The 13069-nt window shown below is 38.4% G+C and overlaps 1 protein-coding gene across 1 annotated transcript in view; it reads left to right on the top strand.

The window, feature by feature from the left end:
* The window catches only part of CAMK4 (calcium/calmodulin dependent protein kinase IV), a 186084-nt gene that overhangs the window by 158299 nt on the left and 14716 nt on the right, over window positions 1-13069 (top strand). Inside the window, exons 6-7 of the mRNA XM_082074306.1 lie at window positions 9858-9948; window positions 11868-11942. Coding sequence (XP_081930432.1) covers window positions 9858-9948; window positions 11868-11942 — 166 coding nt within the window. The remainder of the gene's footprint in view (window positions 1-9857; window positions 9949-11867; window positions 11943-13069) is intronic.

Here is a 13069-nt window from a genome sequence, read left to right on the forward strand (position 1 = left end):
TGTTACGCAGCTGGACAGAGGGCAGGCAGGACACAGGGGCCTGGTCAGTGTGGAGGCTGCAGTGGGAAGGTCCCCCTGTGCGAGGGGTCTGGGCAATTGCAGGAAGAGGAATGACGTCTTGTTATTCTGCACACCAGGCATACAGAGAAAGAAAGTTTACACAGAGTGGCTGTTTGAGGAAGATTGTTAGTGTATGTTAATTCTTCACAGAATTCGGAGTCTGCAAGGGGGCGGCTCTTCTGGATGGATTTAAGAGGAAGCCACTACAGCAAAGCTCTTCTACACACTCTGATGCTGTGGCCTACTTACAATTTAAGAGGAGAATTTCATGCCACTGCAAACAGTTAGCTCTCTGCACAAAGCCTGCTCATTGGGATTTGTGTGGGAAGGTGCCTGCGTTATCCTCTCCTACATATGTCAGATTGTACAGAAATGACTGTACATGATTTGCTGTGATCACACCTGGTATAGTGTCGTCATCTGTAAGGCTGCTTCACTCTTCTAAAGGCAGGAACATTAAAAAGATAAAACTGTTTCCAAATGTAAAAGAAAATTGTGGAGAATGAAGTTAAAACTTTATGTAATCTAATTGCTTAATTTAGAACTTCCCTTCTGAGCTATCTTGTAACTTTGAATATAGTACACCAGCAAAGAAAATAAATAGATTTGGATTTATGGATCTATGCTGATGCATTATTTTGTACTTTTTTATAATGCACAGATGTACTATCTGAAATTATATATCAAATTAGTTGTGTTAATGCATAGTTATATAAAGTACAAAGGCAAATATTCTTTGTTCCACTAAAATAATATTCTGTTAGATGAGTTTAACTGAACTAATTGAAGTTTTATGAAAATGTTTGGAAGTCAGTATATCAAGTAGCAGATGTAATGGCATACTAACATTTTCCAGAGCAACCAGTAAAAGCAAGACTATGTAAAGAATAGGGTTTCTGCAAGCTGTCTGGGGAAGTTTTCATTATTTGGTGCCTTTCTAAGACTCCATTTTGTTGTTATCCAGATACAGAAGTCAAAAACTTGTTGAAATAAATCCAGAAAAGAAATCAGTATTGTTTTTGTCTTCTGCAGTGATAAGGTGGTCTTCTGTTTACTTGATCTGAAAGCCAGTGTGACTGCAGCAAGGGAATGGTGGCATATGGAAGATTATGCTGTGTACATAACTTGATTTCACACTTTTATTACAGAAACCTTGTTGATTCATGTGGAGCTGTGTTCTGACACTGTCACTGGCAGTGTCTTTTTTTTAAAGCTTTTTAAGCAAGAATTCTCAGGTACACTTCTGCAACACTTCTCAAAACAATTCCTGTATTTCCGAAATAATTTCAATTATTGTTTTCTTTTTGTAAAAATTAAATCTAATTTTAGGGCCTAAATAAATTGTTTCTCCTGTAAGCAACCAAATGCACTTTTCTATCATTAGAAATCAAATTACCCAGCTCTCAAAACTGAAACATACAGGATTTCATGTCCTATTCTGCATTACAAGTTATGTGCTGCTAGAGAGATAAATGGAAGCAGAAAAACAGGCTGCTCATAGTAGCCACATTACTGTACTTTTAAATAAAGCTTGAATCAGTTGAAGTAGTGGAATTTTACATGGAGTTCAGTGAGAACAGCACAGTTTCAACAACAGATTATTATGTTGCCCAATTCTCCTTTTGCATTTGTCATTCAGATATCTAAAACACAGCTTACGTGTCACAAAGTTTTAAAGATGTGAAACCTGAGGTGCAGAGGAACTGCATCATTTGCTCTAGGATAAGGCTACAGTAGCTCCAGGTCACGTATCATATCCTCATATCAATCTGTCATTTTTGTGCAATTATTGGACGTGTGAATTAAATTCACCTGTTACATGCAGAAGATTATAGCAGGGCATAGGTGCTCACTAACTATGAAATTTTAGATTTCTCTTGATTACTCCAAGCCACACGTGTCTTGTTTTCCAAAGTCTACACCAATGTGGAGTGTATGACTAAGTATACATTTTGAACGATGCATAGTTGTTTCTCTGTACTCTATAAGATCTGTGCTGAATTATTATTTTAGACACAAGTTACACAGAGAGTGGCTTTGCCATTTTACCTATGTAAGGTGAGTTCACTCACCTTCCTAGGAAGAGAAAATAGGAATGCATGGGTTTTTTTCTTTGTCCTGTTAGATTATTAAAAGTTTATTTAAACTCGCTCTTATCTGCTTCAGAAACTGTGCAGTGTCTTTCATTATGCAATGGCACACTTTTGTAAGAGCTTTTGTAATGACTACAGAAAGAGCTTAATTACAAGTCTAGACATTTCTAAAGAGGGATGAAAAAAAGTGCTCTTCTCAGCTTCTTAAGGATGTAGTGACTGCATTTGTAGCTGTAGGTGGTCCAGTACTGAATCAGTATGTATGGCTTTGGTTCTCCCTTCAGGGCCATACAGGCCTGATTTTGTGATAAACTCAACATGCAAGTCCTAAATATATTTTGTGGAGTAGTAAAACTGGTAGAAATTTTCCTTTCGAAAACCTGAAGGAATATGATATTCATGAATGTAAGAGGTGCAGGTGGAGCTCCCTTAACCATCTCTTTGATTGTCTAATGCAAATTTACGAGGCAGCTGGCTTCACACGCATCAGGAGTGTCTGTGTGCCAGACCAAGGCCTAGTGAACAGGACACATTCACAAAGGAGTCAGGGCATCTGCACAACAGTAATCATGAGGACACTTAGTGTTGCAGAGCTGTCTCTGCTGTACAACCTCAGTTCACTGCAACACTGGAGATCATGTCCAGAGCTAGGATCCAGCTGACATCAAAATCGCCAGGTTAATGAGGATGCATCACGAAACCCAAAGGCTTTGCAGCTCTGTGCCTACCAAAGAGAGTGCATGACCCTGGAATCATAGTGATGTGGTCAGGGGTCAGCTGGTTTCTCATCAGTCCACCTGAATGAAGGTCGGTGCCCAGGGACGGCACATCCTGGAGTTAAACACAGGCATGATGTGTACAGAAAGCAGGTCAGGTTATTTAAGCCTGTGTTGGAAGAATACCAGGAGTTTGAATGCTGAAGTCAGAAAGGCCAGGGCAGAAAAAGAGATGCATCTAGCATGAGATAAGAAGGTTAGCAAAATCATTCATCCTCATAAAAAAGAAAGCTAGGTGAAGGAGACCTATTGGAAGATGTCTAGAAGAAGACAGCAATTTTCTTGTCTTTTTTTCTCTAGTTTTCAGTAAAAGTTCAGCTATAACTAGGTGCCTAGAACAATTAACAGCAATGACTGAGCTGTAAAATGTGAGCCAAGCATCAGAAAAGATTAAGTCAGAGAGTATTAAAATCATTTAGATATTTTTTAATTGATTGCACCCAGTGACCATCATAGTACAATCTTTAAAGAGCAAGCTTTTTAGGTCTGAAACAGATTTAACAGATAACATTCACTTCTGATAGAGACTTGGCAGGGAAGCAGATGTATGTAGTACTCACTTCAAGAGGAAGAAGGGAGGAATTATAGACCATCTCCAATCATGTCCAGAAAAAAAAAAAAAAAAACTGCAGTAAACAATGAAGCAAAAGAATATTTGAAAACTGGGAGATAACACAGCAGGGAGGTCACCAGTGAGGGGAGTTTTTGTCAAGATCAAGTCATGCCAAATCATTCGGATTTTTTCTCAAGCAAGGTGAGAGGCATTGTTAATAGGGGAGGAACATAAAGTATCATATATACTTGACATGAGTAAAGCTTTTAGTACTTGTCTCACCTGACAGTTTCATAATAAATTAGGGAAATGTGGTCATGATGGTGTTATTTTAAGCTGGATGGAGGCTGGTCGTCTGTACTGAGAGAATGCCCAACAGTCTATCTAAATATAGGGAGTGAAGTTCAGGGAAAATATCTTTTCTGCTCTTTTAGTGTTTTTGTTGACAAGATCATATCATGAAATAGAGGGTACACTTACAAAAATATTGGATGATCTAAAATTTGGAAAAACTGCAAATATGTTGGAGAGTAGAATTAGAAAGAAAATTCAATGTCCTTTCAATACTGTCAAGGACAAAATGTACATGAACTGGAACAGTCCACAGTAAAAACACGGGAGTGGGAACAAAACAGAAAGGGCCTGAAGGTTACACTAGATCAAAAGGCAAACAGTAGTGGGATGTTTTGGAAAAAAAGGCAGATAGATTTATTAATACACCCTTTAAAATTTGTCAGGCCACAGCTAGAATAGTTTTGTATTTTCAACACATTGATGCAAGTCAATGCAGCCTGGAGGAAGAGCAACAAGAACGATCATGGGTCTAGTAAAGATGGTCTGTAAGAAAAGACTGAGCAAACTGAAGTCCTTTAGTCTTAGAGAGCACAATGATTATGTACATGGTAACAAGTACTTAAAAGGCTGTTGCAAAAAAAAGGAATAATCTGATTCCTGACTCTATATAAGAAACAAAGTAATGGGCTTCATCTGCTGCTGTCAAGATCCAGGTAAGTCACAGGGATGTACTTTTTGATGATCAAGATAGCACATCCTTGTAATAAAGTGCCTGAGAAAATTGTGGAGTCTCCCATACCAGAGTTCTTTAAGCGTAAATTGGACAAACAACTGTTGTAATTCATGCTGCCAAGAAGCATAGAGAGGAGTAGATAATTCAAGTTTATTTCAGCGCTACTTTTCTACAGTTCTGTGTAATACGTACCATAAATAAAATCAAGGAAAAAGGCGAGAGTTTTAAGCAGTCTTCATTTGTCCATTTGTCATAAAATCTTTCAGGTTAGGTAGGAAGCTGATTTATTAAAGAATAAAGCAAAGAGTGAAAGAAACTCTCACACAGCAATTAGAAAAAAGTTTTAGAAAAAGGAAGAAAGAATAAGAAAAATAATCTGCTGCAGTTACAATTAGAGTCACAGCAATTATTCAGTCTTGAGTTGTGTACTGCGAGAATAAAGGCCAAGATTAAGACTGCCTTTGTTTTAATAGGTAAATCTTTCAGAAGAGGGTCTGTATATTATTCCCACCTACTGTCATGCTGAGTCTGTCCCCAGTGTTTCTCAAACATTAATAAGACTATCATACTCCATTTTGCTAGGATACTTTTCTCCCAGGTTATCTGAGATGCTCTACACTAATAAGGCAGTTCCCTACTGTGTGCCTGAAGCACAGCCGATTCACCCACCTGGCCATCTTATATCTCATTGGCCAAAGCAATTGGAAAATAAGTGGGATCATAGGATGTGCAAATGTATTTTTTCCCTATTTATTTTGTTTTCTTTGCATTTAAATTCACTAATTTAATACAGTCTGCTCAGGGTCTCGAGTGTTTCCATGTTACTTCTTCATTCTCTTTCACTAAATGGAATAGCCATGTGTTCCTTAAGATTAGTACTGTCCCTATTTAGAGCACCTGCCTTGGTGTGGTGCTCAAAATAAAAAAATTAAGAGGAGAAGGTATGTGCAAAAGCATAATTTCTCTTCCCTATGGTATTGGCCTGCTGCTTGGATGAAACTACCATGCATGGAGACTTTTGCCACTAGGTCTTCTTCCACGGCCCTTGCTGTAAGATCCTACGGAGGCCTCTCTTCCATCTACACCTCGTCAGACCAGATGAAGTGCTGTTATTCTGCAAGTAATTTTTACATTTTAGTACGCAGATGTTGCAAGACATATCTAGAGCAAGTATATCCATGTAATGTTGCCATGGAAATACAGAACTTTGATGTAAATATACGTTTTCTGTATCCATCTTATCTTACTAACACAAATTAGCAAAGCTGCAATCAGAGAACTGCTATGACATTATTTTCGTTTAGTGATCCACGTTGTCTACTGAAAATCAGAAGAAAGTGAAAACAGGACATTTTAACTACAATGAGTGTCATGTCATGATCATATTTTATGTGCATTCTATGTTAAACTGTTGTACAGCACCATGCATCTAAAAACTCTTCATGCATCCATAGAATTCAAATGTTTTTCAAGTCTCATTCATATCTTATAGGTGGGGAAAGTGATAGAGTTTAGCAATGCCTAGGTCATAAAGTGAGTCAGTACGCTGCTCTGGCTTTATACCCGTTCTCATTTGATCACATCATTTAGACATTAAGAGACATAGCATATAAATAGTAGAGAACGGGCTATCTATTTTACAATGAGTACACAATGCCCAAAGCTATACTCCAAACTGGCAGAGTCTTTGAACTTATGCTGCAGAGACACTGCCTGCAAAGCAACATGGTGCTTATTAAAATCAATGTGAGAAATAAGGTGAAGAGCAATCAAAGTAGAGCATATATAAATTGAAATTACTGTTATACAAAGTGGATTACACTAAGTTAACTAAATCCATTTCTTAATCAAGATAGTTTAACTTAGAATACTGTTCATATATGTACAAGACAAGGTAGTTACTGAATAGTCTTCAATAACAGGAGCTGTTATGCTACACGCGGAGCAAAACTGCTGGGACTGGTGAAAACTTGCAGACAAGCCCAAGGATATTCACCAAGTATGGGGAAAATGCTGAAAATGGACACAGAGTTGGAACCTTTCATAGTGGGTTGTGTAGCAGGAGACATGCTCAGAGAATGACAGATGGCTCAGGCTGGACAACAGGTGGTCCTGTCACTGCGTGTGCCAGAGACCTTTAGTAACAAGACCGTTTGGAGACAGGTACCTTTTACAGAAGTCTGGCCAGTGGTTTCTCCCCTCCGAGGGCTGGGAATCCAGAGGCTAGCTGGCACTTTTGTTGGCTGAAGAATGGGATTTCCGCACCAGTGAAAACCTTTTGGTCCATTTTGCTGTTTTGTCTATTAGTTCACAACAAAACTATTTACCTTATTGGCCAACCTCAATGAAATTTCATAGGAGGCTAGGTCTAAAAGTTACGAGATGCCAACAGTATGTCTGTTAAACCTATGGCCTGGCAACTCGAGGCAACTCTGTCTGCATGCACAGCTGATCTGAGCACCACGGGTATCATCTTGTGCCCAAATATCAAGTCAAGAAAGAGAAACAGTGGGAGAGAGAGGACAGAGCAGCAGGGACTGAGATTAGGGATTCTAGCAGCCATGATGGGATCTGTGTGGACCTCAGGGAGAAGTCCGAGGAAGTACTAAGGGTGGGCAGGGTTTCTGGGCTAGGGGAAGGTGGGCAGGAATGCTGGGGAGCTAAGGGAGGGTGTGGTGGAGAAGGTGGGAGTAGCTGTGGGTGCTGTGAGGAGGGGACATGAGAGACAGAGCTCAGGCTATTGCACTGGTGTTCTTTGAAAGATGTGGGCTAGGTTATTGAGGCAATTCACATTTGTTGGGCACACCTGTCTTGTGAGTTTTCTGCAAATGGCGGGTTGCATAGAGGAGGACAATTTTCCTACATAGGGTCTTGTAAGTTTGTAATAAAAAAAGCGTTCACACTGCAAGTTTAATATGAATCTTTTAAAAAGTCAGTCAGTCATGAGGCGCAAGCATGGTTTTCAGATGCCATCGGTATGGTTCTTTGTTATGTTTGAGACGGAGCCATGTGAGCCAGTCTCACTGTACTGCTTAAAACGAAGGAAAAGTTGAACAGCTTCTCCCAGAGTTTTTCCCAAATTTCCCTCCCACAAAAATGTAATTCTGGGGAGAGATTCTGTTTTCAGGCTCACACCGTAAAATGTTCTAAGGTTGTGGGCATATGTAGAAAAGTACCTGCTAAAAGACTGCAGACTTGGCTGGAAAATTTCTCTGGACAAATATGGTCGAGGATTTTTTGTACAAATGAATCAGAAGTGTCTGCTTTGCACCAAGCTATCATGAAATGTCTGATCCTTCTCACTCCTACAGAGTCAGCTAAAGCGATTTGCAGCACATGAACTGGTTCAGACATCTTTCTGTCCACTCCAACTTGATTGCTTTTGGTGCACTCCCTCTGTGCCACTATTAGTTCTGCATGTCAAACACATCAGTGACGTTCTGTGCGAGTATCTTTGCTACAGTTATGTCTTCATTGGCAGATAATGATAAATAAAATGATAAAATGATATAATGATAAATTATCCAGGGTGGACATGATTGTGTGCAGCCACACAGATGTAACTGCATTAAATGATGTAGCAGCATGCAATCCATCATTTTCCATGTATTGTTCCCTGTTTCTACCTTGGATAACTGACTAGTTATTTGTAGAAAACACACCTGGGACAAGCGTTTAGATTTCACTGTGAAGTAAAGTAGATGAGAGAATTTGGCTGATCTCCACAAGCCACATCATGACAAATACCGCAACTTTAGGATTTTAGCAAAAGTCAACATAAAATATTTATTGCACTATAAGACATACACATTTAAAGAGCTCTCAGTGTCACTAAAACAAAAGGAAAGGGCAATGTATCCTTACCTAATGTTATTTAATCACTGGAAACTTATACAAACTAGAACTCCAATGAGCTACACAGTCAAGAATTCATCTCAGATGCCAACTCAAGTGCACACTGTGGCCGTGCTTTCTAGATGAATATTCAACCATTTCTCTTTTGCTGTGTAACAGCGCACACACAAATTTTTATAATAGCGAAAACACAGCTGAGAGGTGCTACTAAAACAGAGACCAGGAGATTTTCAAATAAGATTATGTGATTCTGCCCTTAAGCATTTTTCTTCCAGCACTTCAAAGGTTTCTGCTGAATGTTTTATCAGCAAGAAAAACAGAATTTGTTTCACTAGTTTGTCTTTTTTTTGTCTGTCAGTAAATTATATATTTTTTCTGTGTCTGTCTGTAGCAGTGTAAGAGGCAACCATATGTACAAAGCTGGTGAAGGGTCTAAAGAACGAGTCTTGTAAGGAGAGACTGAGAGAACTGGGTTTCTTTAGCCTGGAGAAAAGGAGGCTGAGGGGTGACCTTGTCACTCTCTACAACTACCTGAAAGGAGGTTATTGGTCTCTTCTCCCAGGAAGCGAACAATAAGACGAGAAGAGTTGGCCTCATGTTGCACCAGGAGTGGTTTAGAATCGATACTAGGAAAAATTTCGTCACAGAAAGGCTTGTGAAGCAGTCGACCAGGCTGCCCAGGGAAGTGGTTGAGTCACCATCCCTGGAGGTATCTAAAAGACACATAGATGAGGTTCTTGGGGACATGGTTTAAAGGTGCACTTGGCAGTGTTAGGCTAACAGTAGGACTCAATGATCTTAAAGGTCTTTTCCAGGCTAAATGACTGTGATTCTATGATTCTGTATTCCAGAAATTCTTCATTCCATTAGTGTAAGGCAGGCAGGTGCAGCATCTTTAAAGGAATTCAGTGATCAGTGAATTCACATGTATTACATATGCTTCAGTAAGACAGATGAATTTTTGAGACACTGAAATTGGGTGGTTTTAAAACCCTTGAGAAGTCTGCTCCAGGGATCTCAAGGATTTTAGAGCTGGCCCAGGACACATACTGCATCCTTTCTGCTCAAATGTGTCTCTTTAATAGTTTACTAGTTGTATGAGCATTTTCTTATCTTTCAAAATGTTATAATAGGAAGAAACTACCTTCCTCTGAAACAGACTTCGGTATCTCAACATCTATTACCTTGCTTCCTAGAAGCTACCACTATATTTAAAAGTCAGTAATACTTTCTGAGATGTTTTTCTTCTCAAAATGACTTGATGCTATCTTTGCCTTTCCAAATTTTAGTTTCCTATTCAAAAACAATAAACATCCAAGAATCCTGTGCTGAGCAGGTTTACAGAAAAAAAGAGCTGCTGAAAATTCATTGACTCATGTGTCACCATGTAGCAGATTATTAATCTCTGCTATATATTATTCAGAAGATGTTAACTCATGCTTGGCCATAACTTCTTATTTTCACTTAAAAGTTTTGACTTTCTCTTTTTCCAGTACCTGCATGCAAATGGAATTGTGCATCGTGACTTGAAGCCAGAAAATCTACTCTATGCAACACCAGCACCAGATGCACCACTAAAAATTGGTGAGCAGTATTAAATGTATGCTTCCCTAGCTCCTTTGTACCAGTAATGTGTGCTAATTTATGCTTACAGTATATGTGTCTCACCACTACTTTATTCAAAGCTAGTGCTTACTATCAAATGAACGACATGGTACTTCTTCAGCAGCACAGCTCTGCATGGAGGTTTCAAAACCGATAAAAACTAGATACTTGCTTAGAGAAGTTAGAGCCAAATTTGTGCAGAACATGGCAGAAAATAAAGCACTCAGGAGAAACAAGAAGGTTCATGAGATCAGCATGCAGCTGTGTGCACAACTTCTGTGCCCCTTTTTGTTTCTTAAAATAGTATCTTAAGAGGAAAGATTTGTTGGCATGAAAGAACAAATGTGGAGATAAGCAGTGCAAAGCAAACTAAGGAAGGTTGTCTTCTGTTTCGAAGGTAGATTTGAGGGATAAGAAGTGATCTTCGCTAACAGTATAGGGAAGGTGTCTGAAGCACGGTCAGCACTGTGAGTGGATTAGGAGGGACACAGCGAGACCAGGTTCTCCTAAACAGGGATGTGTTATGTTGTTGATGGCAGCTGCTTCCAAAGGGCATGACCTTTAAAATTGCTGGGTGTGCCCTGGTTTTGCTTGAGCAAAGAGGAGCTCGGTGCAACACTCATGAGATGTGCAAAACCAGTCTCAAATATAACACTACCATGTGTTCCCTTACTGGGGAGTGTGTGAACGTGCAAGGAGTGTTGCCACATTCATCATGGGTTTCAGGAGCCATATTTCCATGAGCTAGTTTCAAGCCATTTAATATAATTTTTTTAAAAAGCTGTGCATCCAGGATGATGGTTTCTTAATTTACATTTTATCCTAGTTCTTATCTATTCTGGAAGGGCTCTAAACAGCTGTAACGTGATAGTTTAATGCAGCAGCCAGTGGCCTTAGTTTGATGACCATATTGGTGTACAGGCTTCTGAAGCATTTTCCTAAATGCTGTGATTCTTTGTCTTCTGCCTAAGATTATTGTCTTGTTTAAATTGAGATCTGGTTTACAATGAGTGGCCGTGTTTATAAAAATAAAGTGTATTTCTGTTTATATAAATAATAATACATAAATGATAACCATTTAGGGACAAGCGAACCCTACCTATGCATTTCTAGAATAAAATATGAACTATTCTTATCCTGATCTTGAGTCAAAACATTCCCTTTTATATTCACTGTAACAAACCAAAAATACTTTTATTTTGCATTTTTTAAGGCTACATGGCATCACCTAAATTGAAATTCTAAGCAGCTGAGTTTATTCTCAATGAATAGTAAAAGTGTTGTGGAGACTTCAGTTTTTCTGTCTTTTAAGAAATGAGTCATGCAAGTATTGTGTGTAACGTTATGAAGCCTCTTGCTATCTAGGTAGTAATTCAGTGTGGAAACACTACAAAAAGGAAGATCAATACTTCTTCCAGCACAACCTCCATGTCTCTAAAAGCCCCCTACCAAAATACTGCTGGGATTTTGTCTTGCAGGGACTGCTTGCTCTGATCTTTATCCCAGAAATCACTGATGCACATTTTTTTAACCCAAAATTGTTCTGTTAATTTTATTGGATTACACATACAGTGGAAGCTGGATATATACCTGGAACGCATTTCTGGGTCACTGTTTGTACACTCTTAGATGTCCTGTTGTATTCAATTTGCATAGTCTTCAGGATAAAATGCAAGCTCCGTTTGTCTCAAGAAAGAGCCAGGAATACTCATTAGTACAGGTGAATTTTCCTTCTGGATTGCAGTCTCAGTAGATTCTTTAAATTGATCTTTATCTCTGGAAATGGCAGTACTGTTCATTTAATGAATAAATGTTCATTTAATTACATATGCAATGTAAAAAAAGAGGTGATTTTATAAGGAAATAAGTACATTAATATTTCTAAACAATCTTAACAGCTGACTTTGGACTTTCCAAGATTGTGGAAGATCAGGTGACCATGAAGACAGTTTGTGGAACTCCAGGGTACTGTGGTACGTTGTTTTATTATTTATTGTATGCTCTGCATTTCATGTGAGGATGTAACATTTTCTCTTTCCAAGGTGAAATGCTTCATCCTAAGGTCAAAATTAAAAAAAAACATGAAAAGCAGAAACAGAAAACCAAAATTCATAATTCGCACTGGGTTATATTTTTCTAAACTCATATTCTCTAGCGCTGAAGCTTAATAATCAAAACAAATGTTACGGTGCAAGTTCATTACTTGCATGCAAATAAGTTCGATCATCCTAAAAATGCTGAAAATACTAAAATAATACTGGAGAGGCACTGGAAGAAGTTTAAACTATCAAAGGCATAGTAGAAAAAACTAAAAATTTGTGGAGTTCGTTACAATTATGAATATTTGAATTGAATAGTGAATTTGTCTTCAAGTTCTGTTTTGTTTTGTTTTTAACATAGAGGAAAACAAATTTTTCCTTAAAGTAGGGTCACAGATTAATTCCGGAAACCCAAAACATTTCAGCAAATACATGGTTTTAAATGCAGGCTTGACTCAAGCCAGTCTGGTCCACACTGGAGTGCAACCTGTATAACAGAACTATTAGCAGAATATCAAGGATCGCCTTGTGGCAGATCTTTTCAACTGGGGTGACTGCTGTAGATCTAGTGATCTCTTTCAGCAGTAAAAAAGCCTTGGCACTTTAAACTAATCCTGTTTTCTCCTAAAGAAAATGAGAACAAAATCTTAAGTTTGCTTTGCTTTTACCAAGAGAGTGAGAGTTGTCAAGAACCACTGCTTATCAAAATGTCTAGTTTGACTGTGCATTCACAATACTTCAACAAGCATGAATTTATGAGTGACTTCAGAGCAAACATCTGACTCATGAGCTTAGCACTGTAATACATAAGGATGGAAATTTTAATTCCTTTAGAAATTTAGAAATTAGGTAATTATATACATAATGATGTTGGGTTTGTATTTTTCAGTTTGTGGCTTTTAAGTACACTTTCTACTTGTTTAACTGTGGAAGATGTGCACAAAGTATAGAAACTGTGTTTTGTCTCAGTTGTCGTCTTCTTACATGTGTGTGGTTTATTCCAAAATCACAGCTAGTTCATGCTTCTTGGTCTTCCAGCTTTTATTAATGTAGAGCATCTA

This window comes from Streptopelia decaocto, assembly GCF_964273445.1.
Source record: "Streptopelia decaocto genome assembly, chromosome: Z".
In the NCBI taxonomy this organism is placed as follows: Eukaryota; Metazoa; Chordata; class Aves; order Columbiformes; family Columbidae; genus Streptopelia; species Streptopelia decaocto.